Source organism: Eriocheir sinensis, unplaced genomic scaffold (assembly GCF_024679095.1).
Source record: "Eriocheir sinensis breed Jianghai 21 unplaced genomic scaffold, ASM2467909v1 Scaffold12, whole genome shotgun sequence".
Classification (NCBI taxonomy): Eukaryota; Metazoa; Arthropoda; class Malacostraca; order Decapoda; family Varunidae; genus Eriocheir; species Eriocheir sinensis.
The window spans coordinates 506,780-516,900 of NW_026110518.1; the positions used below are offsets into that span (position 1 = coordinate 506,780).

General features: G+C 50.5%; 1 protein-coding gene across 1 annotated transcript; it reads left to right on the top strand.

Annotated features, from left to right (window-relative positions):
• Window positions 1-6,348: 6,348 nt before the first annotated feature.
• On the top strand, window positions 6,349-7,561 carry LOC126989520 (uncharacterized). Its single transcript, XM_050848097.1, has 2 exons — window positions 6,349-6,667; window positions 7,248-7,561. Exons 1-2 carry the CDS (start codon window positions 6,349-6,351, stop codon window positions 7,559-7,561), a joined length of 633 nt encoding a protein of 210 aa, XP_050704054.1.
• The last annotated feature ends 2,560 nt before the right edge of the window (window positions 7,562-10,121 follow it).

Consider the following 10,121-nt stretch of genomic DNA (forward strand, 5'->3'; position numbering starts at 1 on the left):
GAGTTCGATCAGGCAGGGTGTCAGCACGGAGGCACAGTTATTTTTAAGTATGTCAAGGTTCCAGTGTTGGGTGCTGTAATCGGAAGGGATAACAAACTAGATAAATGGTTAGACACCAGTTTACTTTCAATAAAGTAGAAAACCCCAAAACAGGCCTCACAATCTGAAGTCTCCAACACGAAGGCTTCAGCACGCCGGACTCAGCAATGACCCGTTGCACGGCTTCCTCTTCTGAGCGTCTCGTCCTTTAAGTGGCAATGTCGAGGCAGCACAGCTTCGTCCTTGAAGTGGTGTAGACGTAGTAGACGAGGGAGGCGCAGGAGGATAAGGGGCAGGTTCACAACAGTAACGGGAGTCCAGGGCGTGGAGAGGAGAGAGGTAAGGCACCCAGAACAAGCCCACGGTATCTGAGTTAACCCGAGTGAGAGCAGGGCTGGAGCCTTAGTAGAATCAAGTGTTCAGAGCGAGGCTCGGCCGCTGTCTGACGAGAAAGGCGCTGGCGGTCACCAAGTCGCCTCCCATAGCGGGTTGAGAAGCCTCGGTGGTTCAGTCGACCGAGGCGTCGAACGGCGTCAGGCGAACGAGCAGCAGGAGTGAAACAGGTGGCTCGCTGCGCCTCGGTAGTTGAACAGCTTCGAACGGCAAGATACGGGCGGGCGGCAGGAGTGCCCCGGTCGTTCGCCCGTCAAGTTGGTAGTTGCCCTCACAAAGTACAGTAGGCGGCACTCCATCAGGTCCATCAGCCTTCTGAGAGTTGAGGCCAGAGAGGGCATAGAAAACATCACTCTTAAAAATCTTAATAACAGGCATAAAAGAGTCAGAGGGGGGGTGAGTAAGAGGAATATGCCCAGAATCGTCCAAAGAGAAGTTGTTACATAAAGTTTGAGAGAAGAGTTCAGCCTTAGAGATAGATGAAGCGGCGGTTCTGCCGTCAGGGTTAAGGAGAGGAGGGAAAGATGAAGAAGTGAAATTGGAGGATATATTTTTGGCTAGGTTCCAGAAGTCAAGGGAAGAATTAGAAAATGCAAGGTTTTGCCATTTTATATTTATGAAAGATGTTTTGGTAAGTCGAAGAATAGATTTGGCACGATTCTATTATATTCTATCTGTATGAAATATAAAGATCTTGGTTAGTAGGAGTGCGAAGGCTCTGGTACCTTTTGTGAGCTGCTTCTCTATCTTTGACAACACGAGAACAAGCGTGATTAAACCAAGGCTTTTTAGCATAAGGAGTAGAGAAAGTACGTGGAATGTATGCCTCCATTCCAGAGACAATCACCTCTGTAATGCGCTGGGTACACAGAGGGGTCTCTATCCTGGAAGCAGTAATCAATCCACGGGAAATCGGAATAGTACATCCTCAGGTCGCCCCACCGAGTTGAAGGAAAATGCCAGAAGCATCGCCTTTTCGGTGGGTCCAGATGATGTAAATGAGCAAAAGGACATGATACATAAATAAGGTTGTGATCGGAGGAGCCCAACGGAAAAAACAGTTTGACAGAGTAAGCAGAATGTTCGAGGTAATGAAGAGGTCTAGTATGTTGGGTCTGTCTCCAAGACGGTTGGGGATAAGTGTAGGGTGCTGAACCAACTGCTCTAGGTCGTTCAAGAGACCAAAGTTATAGGCTTGTTCACCAGGCTGGTCAGTGAAAGAGGATGAAAGTCAAAGCTGGTGATGAACATTGACATCTCCCAAGATGGAGATTTCAGCGAACGGAGAGTGGGTCAAGATGTGCTCCACTTTAGAGTTCAAGTAGTCAAATAATTTTACATAATTAGTAGAGTTAGGTGATAGATAAACAGCACAGACGTATTTACTAATAGACTTATCTTATGTGAATACGACCAGGGACACAGATCCCTGGTCATGACTTCCTAATCTGTTTCGTGGCAACCACAGCCTCCCACCTGCGCTGCCACACCCTCTTAAGTGCAGACCGCACGGTGGGATGTAAATCCTATATAGAAGAGCGCACTGTGAGGGAGGGCGATAAGCAGGCCCGCGCCACCTCATCGGCCTCCTCATTACCACGCACAGAGACGTGGGCGGGTACCCAACATATAATTATCTGATGGCCAAGACTTTTGGCCAGAACCAGCCAGCTAAAAGCATTTAAATGAATAGGGTGGGTGCTACTAAAACCTTCTAATGCGGACAGGGCTGCATGTGAGTCAGAGTAGACAGTAAAAGCACCGGCAGGCAAAGTGATGATGGTGCGAATTGATAAAAGAATGGCAGATAGTTCTGCGGTAAAAATTGAGGCTTTAGCTGGTAAGGTTCCGGAACGGGAAAAGTCCGGAAAGGCAGCTCCAAATCCAACACCAACTTTCGGATTTGGAGCCGTCCGTTTATACTGGTAGAGAAGTGGTGTGACGATCAGTGTGGGACAGGAAAAGCTGTTAAGCAGTTCCCGCCGAGATACTTGCTTTGTTAAAGTTGAAGTACCTACAGAAATGTGTATTTGGGAACTCCCACGCTGTGATGGAAGGGTATATGGAAGTATGTATAGGGAAGTATGGTAGTGAGAGTTCCCCAATAACATTCCGGACATGAAAACCAAATGGGCGAGGTAGGAGAGGTTTCTTTCTGTATATTATATCTACATTGGTGTCAAAGGAAAAGGTGTAGGCAGGGTTGTTAGGTTGACGTTGTAGTCTGTACCAGTAAATTAGAAGTACGTCTCTATGCAAGTCTTAGGGTGTCACTCCAGCGTCAACCTATAAGACTTGATTTGTGGGATGATCTAAAGGCACCTGTTGACAGCCGGACTGCAGCGTGATGGACTGCATCAAATGTGCGTGCTAAGGCGGGCGGTTGTTGCCGATGTGTATACTTTGCGGCCGTAGGAGAGTCTTGACCCGATGAGTGCCTGCTAAAGGCGTAGAAGTATTGTGCGGTCAGAGCCCTATGAAGTGCATGCCAGAACACGAAAGAGATTGAGTGATCTCATGCTCTTTTTTTCTAAAGCTTTTAGGTGTAGAAGCCATGTGAGGCGCCTGTCAAAGGCGAGTCCCAAGAACTTGTGTTCTTCCATAACAGATTGACGTGAACCGCACATGATGAGATCAGGGTCTGGATGGTGGCCTCTCAGGCGGCAAAAGTGCATGGCAACAGACTTGGAAAGTGAAAATCGGAATGCATGTTCCTCCTCCCATCTGGATGTCCTGTCGATGGCATTTTACAGTCTACGCTCTGCGGTGGACATCCTAGACGACGAGTATGAGATTGCCAGGTCGTCAACAAAGAGGGAGGATGACACCCTCTCAGGGAGTGATGTTGTAATATCATTTATGGGCATGACAAAGAGGGTGACATTCGGGACGCTTCCTGGGGGAGCTCATTTCTGCTGTTCATATACGATGGTGAGTAGGACGTACCAACTCTGACTCGGAAAGTCCGTTCTCCAAGAAATCCCTCAATAAACTTTGACATCATTCCACAGAGACCAGAATCAAGAAGCTGTTTTAGTATCCCATATCTCCATGTCGTATCGTAAGCTTTTTCAAGGTCAAAGAAGAGGCACCATAAGCTATCTGTCTGCAAAGGAGCGGCAGATAGCTGACTCGAGACGCACGAGGGCGTCTACTGTTGATCTCATCTTCCGAAACCCTGGCTGTTAAGGAAACAGGTGACTAATGCTCTCTAGATGGTGTACTAGGCGAAAGTTTACCATCTTCTCAAGGAGTTTACTTATACGCAAAATGTTAGAGCAATGAGTCGATAGTGTAAAAGCTGTGAATCATCCTTCCCAGATTTACGGATGGAAATTACAGTGGCTTTGTGCCACACACTTGGCATGATACCAGTCTGCTAGATTTTCTTGTTTATTTGGAGCAGAAAGGTCATGGTGTTAGGTCTAGGGTGTCGGACCATGGTATATGAGATATTATCGGGACCCGGCGAGGTGTCGTTGCAGCGGGAAAGAGCTGATTGTAGTTCGCGCATTGAGAAAGGAGCGTATTATATTTCTGAGTTGAGAGATGAGAGAATTATAGCTGGCGTATCTCCTGTTCATCCAAGTGGAAGGTCTTGAGTCCCGTTCAGACTCAGCAGCAAATGCTCTGGCTATGATGTCTGCGACTATGGCGCTCCCAGTTATTGTTAATTTTCAGTGCAGGTGGCGGGCTTGATGACTCAAATGACACACCTGTGTCATTTGAGTCTGAGAATTAAGTGTGGATCCATAACTTGCAAATGAGGATCGTCGTGCTTCTTTCAGTGTCCAGCGTGCTTGTGCTCGTGCTTTCTTGTACGCGTTATGGTTGAACTCGGTCCTATGCCTCTTGTAACGGTTGAAGGCACGGCGACGGCAAGCCACTGCCTGCTTGCACTTGTCAGATCACCATGGCACAGGACGGCGTGGTGTATTCCCCATCGTCTGTGGGATTGTAATTTCTTCCGTCGGTGAATATGTGCCGTGAAAAAAGGTAAATGAAGCCTCGTTTGTCTCAAAATTAGCGATTGTTGTCTCCGTGTGACTCATGGTTCGAAAAAGCTCCCACTCAGCCTGATCTAATTTCCAACGCGATAGTCGAGGTGACGGTTGGAAAGGGGGGAGATTGCTCCTCTTGCACGAGGGAGCACGGGCCTGTGGCAAAGGCGGCCCGTAGCAGGGAGCCGATAGACCGACTCTATCGGCGATCGACATCTAGCCGACCAAGTGTCGACGAGGACTGGCGTGTCTCTGACGGTTGGAAGGTGGAATGGGAAATGTAGATGGGGTAGTGGTCGCTACCAAGAGGATCCTCTGATATTTCCCACCTTAGGTCCAGACAAGCATCCGGGGAACTGAGTGAGAGGGCAACATTTGACTTAGTGTCAGTTTGCATGTGGTAGTGAGTTGGATGACGGGTGTTCAGCATGCATAGATCAAGGTCTTCAATTACAGATGCGACAGGCTCCTCTTGGGTTGTTGATGTTATCCTCCCATAGTGTATACCGCTTGTTAAAATCCCCAACTATTAACCCGTAAGCTGCGGGACCGCCAGTGTGGCTTATAATAGCCTCAGAACGACCTTATCTAATCGGTACTTGGCTCATATCAGGATTGGTTTCATGAATGTGCAGACGACAATTATATATTTTTTTAATAAAACCGTGAATGTGATCGGTTATTTTAGTCATAATATAAAGATGATAACTAGACATGACAAGTATCTCTAATCGTTACTGGCTGAAAATACTGGGCTCGTTTAAGTTTATATGACTAGCGGCAGCAGGTAAAGGCAATTAAGAGATTAGCAAGGCAGTTGGATCTTCTTGAACGTAGCCATCTGCCAGGTGTCCTGTAAGTCTTTGAAGTGGTGTACTTGTATGTTTATTTGTGTGTGTGTGTGTGTGTGTGTGTGTGTGTGTGTGTGTGTGTGTGTGTGTGTGTGTGTGTGTGTTTAACATCCCCGCCTATAGCGCCGGTAGGCTTTCTTCAGGGGCCAGATGGTCGGCCCAAGCCCGTCATGGCGCAAGCAATTTTTATAATGGCGCCTGTTATGCTTGGCTCATGCTGCCCCCCATAACTCATTCTTGATTCACTGGACGGTTTCTTCTAGAGTCCGGGCTGATGGGTGATCTTCTTTACAGCATGTGGGTAGTCTTAGGCCACTCGACGGTGACAGAAAAATCCCAGGTAGAGCGTGGTTAATCGAACCGACGTTGTTCATGGCGTGGTGAATGTGACCCCAGCACACTAACCACTCAGCCACCGCCTACAATGTGTGTGTGTGTGTGTGTGTGTGTGTGTGTGTGTGTGTGTGTGTGTGTGTGTGTGTGTTTCTCTCTCTCTCTCTCTCTCTCTCTCTCTCTCTCTCTCTCTCTCTCTCTCTCTCTCGTACACACACAAAAATTAACAACGGTATGGCGTATAAGGTCGTGTGAAGTGAGAGAGAGAGAGAGAGAGAGAGAGAGAGAGTGAGTTGGAGTAGGAAAAGGATTAGGAATTATAAGAAAAAGAGGGGGAGGAGGAGAAGAAGGTGGAGGCCTCTGACCTGCTGTGTCTCACCTGCCCTAGGACAACGGCGGTTCCGCTCTCTGCCTGGACGTAAACAAGCCCTTGAGAGAGCTCTCCTGTTTTGAGGAAGTTTTGGGGCTTTTTGGCAGCTGCTGTTTTCCAGCCTTGACAGAGAGTGACAGTAAGTACCAGTCGTCAGTTTTGTGGCGTAAGGGGTTTTTAGGGCTTTGAACTTAGCTTATATTTTGCCATAAGACATTCCTTCCTGGCCATACCCCTCCTGTCGGAGTTTTCCCCGTATGCGCATGCGCAGTTCGAGGAGTGTGACGTCATGCCCACGTCACTATACTCCCACTTCTGCTCGTCACTGACACCCTGACCTGTACTGTATTGCTGAAGCAATATGGAGTACTCTGGCCCTGCCTCCATATCCGCCGTTGAAGCCGATCTTGCTCTCAGTGACGATGAGGACATCACAGACCAACACTGGCCCCCAATAGATTTAAATACGCAGTGTTTTGGCCCCACCCCCTGGCAGCCTCAAGTTGATGTCCCCCCCTCTGCCACCCAGCCCTCCACCTCCACCAAGCGGCCCATGGATCAGACTTCGAACACTAGCGACTCGTCATCTCCCGCTCCCAAGTCATCGCGGCACATCGAGCCTCCTCATCCCACGGCTCCTATCTCTTCCCCTTCCAGCTATGATCCTCACAATTCATCCCGTGCTGGGCTTGTCCCCCCTGCATTTGCTCCAAGGACTGATTATGTAAAGCTCATCTTCTGTGCCAGCCCGGCTGTGGATACGAAGCTTCGCTGGTTCTCTGACGTCACTAAGGCGTTCCACCTTGACAGAGTTGGCAGAGGTTAAAATGTCAGCTGTTACCTCGCGCTTTGTCTATATTTCACGAAGGAGTGTTGACATCAATGATAGCGCCGTAAAAGGAGCATTTTTGTTATTGAAGCTTGAGGTTAAAGACTCAATCGAGAGGCCACGGAAATTCCCGACTTACCTCGTCACTCGCTTCCCTGTCGGTGTAGACCCGTCTTTGGCTAAGGAGCTGCCAGGCGTATACACGGTTCGTCGTTTCCACCAATACGGCACGCCCATCAGTCGGCTTGTTATCACCTGGAGCCTCTCCGACCCACCACCGTCGGAATTCACCTTTAGCTTCCTTCCTTGCCTTCCACCCTGCGAGCTTAGAAAGATGAAGGATGAGCAACCTTGGTGCTACAAATGCTGGGGAATTGGCCATATATCCCGGTATTGTTCCGCCCCCTCTGACAAGTGTGGCTGGTGTGCAGGCACTCACGACTCCCGCACCTGCCCACACAGCACCCCCTCTCAGCCCACCTCCGCTGATGGTGCTTCTACGTCAAAGCAGCCTTCACTGTCCACTGCAGACACATCAGTCAACCAGGAGTCAACGTGTGGCATGGCTGTGCGAGCCGCTCCCCCGCTGCCGTCTCAGTTGTCAACGCGTTGCCTCCCGCTCTTCACACCTCCCGTCAAGCACCACCACCACGGCCGCGGGCCGGCGCCACCTCCCATTCTTCAGCCACTACCACGCCTGAGTCGCCACAAGTTACCGCTCTTCGTGAAGCTGTCGCATAGTTGACAGCGCGATGCACGGCCATTGAAGCTCGTTTCGAAGCTATTGATGCCCGTTTTGCTGCCATTGAGGCGGGTATGGCTAGCATTAGGGCCGAGCAGGTCGCCGCCGGCCGCACACTCGACACGCCTTTCGAGTCCAACCAAGCCCTCGTCGCGACCGTCACCACTTTCTCAGAGAGGCTGGACAACATCGCCGCCAGCTTTGAGAAGCTCAGTGCACGGTTCCCTGAAGACCCACCACGACGCCCGCCTCGCGGTAGCGCTACTTTGACGTCCCCACCGGCCTCCCGTTCACCCAAAGGCAGACTTCAATAACGGAATGTAGCTTCACATCATCTCTTGGAATGCCTGTGGAATCAAGACCTACCCAAAGCTGACTTCTCTCAAAACATACATAGGTCGCCACCATCCACACGTCATACTCATTCATGAAGCTTTTGCAGGCTGTCATGTTCCTGAGGATGCTCCACCTCTCCCTGGCTTCGTCTCGTATGTTCATCACGTCAGGAATGGCCTTGTGAGCTACATTCATTCCTCCATTCCCCACCAGCTCCTGCGCTGCTCTACAGATGACGACATGACGTTCCAGCTTTTTGAGATCACGGTGGGTGATGGGAAGCTGCGGCTCTGCAATGTCTACTCTGCTCCAGGAAGGATCAATCTCCCTGTTTCCCTGCAGCTGCGCCTCACGGCATGATTTACATGGGTGACTTCAATGCCCGGCACCCCGCCTTAGGTGATGTCTCCTCCACCCCAAATCGTAGTGGACTGCCTCTGCTTGAGTACATCCGTCGCCACCGCCTCACTCACTGGCCTACTGGGGGCGCCACACACACCCGAGGTGGCACGCTCGACCACATCATCACCTCCGGTTTGATAGCGTCGCACGTCAGGTGTTTTTCTATCCGCACTCTCTTCTCCGACCACGTCGCTCTTGGGCTTCAGTATTCCCTGCCAAGTGGACCTTCTCTTCCTCATACTCGCCTCCGCATCACCATTCCTCCGAAGTACTGCCCCAATTACATATCCTACATTTCCAGTCTTCTACCGACATTTGATTTCCAGTCATCTGAAAACCTGTACTCTTCCCTAGTTGGCTCAACACACGAATTTTACACCCGTTATGTGACGCGTCCGCATGTTAAGGGAAATCGTGAGGCTTCTGCCTGGACTCTGGACCAACGTTTTCTCCAGGCAGAAAGGAAGGCTGTGGATGACGGCCTTGCCTTTCAGGGGCAACCAACACCTGCTCGTCTTCTACAGTATCAGGCATCCAGAGATGACCTCGTTGCCCTTCAACAATGTGTGCACACGGAATCCTGGAGAAAATACACCGATGGCATCAACCATCAGACAAGCGTCGGCTCCATGTGGCATATGATAAACAGCGTAATTAAGAGGAAATCCCCGAGTGCTCTCCACCACAGCCCAGCCCAGTATGCACAAGATTTAATATATACCTGGTCTGAGCAGGCGCAGGCACGCAATCTTCCCGCCCACATTCAAGATGCTCTCTCCACCCACAGGAACGTTCGTACCCTGCGTCTAATGGCTGCACTCCTTCGAGCGGATGAAGATGATGACGTGCTCATCACAGGGGATGAACTGCGCCGTGCTCTCACCAGGTGTAAGGCAACGGCTCCCGGGGATGACGGCGTTACTTACCAGGTCCTCCGACTCCTCCTCAAAGTCCCCGGTAATCCCTTGTTGCAACTTTACAATCTGTGCTTCTGCAGGGGGTACGTACCGGCTGCCTGGACCTCCAATACCATTGTTCCCATCCCAAAGCCTGGCACAGATAAGTTCAGGCCCATATCCCTCACCTCCTGCTTCTGCAAAGTGTTAGAGCGTGTACTCCTCACCCGCCTCATGTTTCGTCTACAAGATAAGTTATCTCCCTGTCTGTATGGTTTCCTGCCACAGAGGAGCACGCATCACTGCCTGATGGAGCTGTACGCCCGCCTATCCCCCACCAGTGTAGTAGCCTTTCTTGATCTCAAGAGTGCTTTCGACATTGCTAACAGGGAGGTTATTCTCGACTAGCTGGTTGAGTTTGGTATGCGGGGAAATCTCCTGCGATGGATACGTGGTTATCTACGTAACAGGACCTCACGTGTGCTCTTCAAAGGAGCAAGTAGTACGTACAAGGAACTCGAGCTTGGTACTCCACAGGGCGGGCTGTTAAGCCCCTTCCTTTTCAATATCCTGATGCCCGCTTGTTGACACTTCTTCCCGACATTCCCGGTACTACTGTCTTCTGTTACGCTGATGACATCTGTGTGCATTCCAACTCTGCTCCTGACCTTCAGCGCTTCCTCCAGGCTTTCCATGAATCGGCGTCTGCTTGTGGCCTCATCCTTTCCCCTGAGAAGAGTCGAATATTTTCTCCACGGGGCCCCAGCGTACTTCCTGTGCTCACTGCAGGACACAGTATCATCCCGCCCTGCACACATTACCTGTACCTGGGAGCGCCGGCGCGCGTCACTCCTGCCACACCTGCTCGGCAGCGCACCCATCCCATCATACAGGACCTCCTGCACCGACTAGAACAACGCTTTATCCCC

Bases quoted from the DNA above. Each gene is read 5' to 3' on its own strand.
- LOC126989520 (XM_050848097.1), top strand. From the start codon at position 6,349: ATGGAGTACTCTGGCCCTGCCTCCATATCCGCCGTTGAAGCCGATCTT. The intron at 6,668-7,247 runs GTGCTGGGCTTG...GCTGGTGTGCAG, and splicing joins TGATCCTCACAATTCATCCC to GCACTCACGACTCCCGCACC.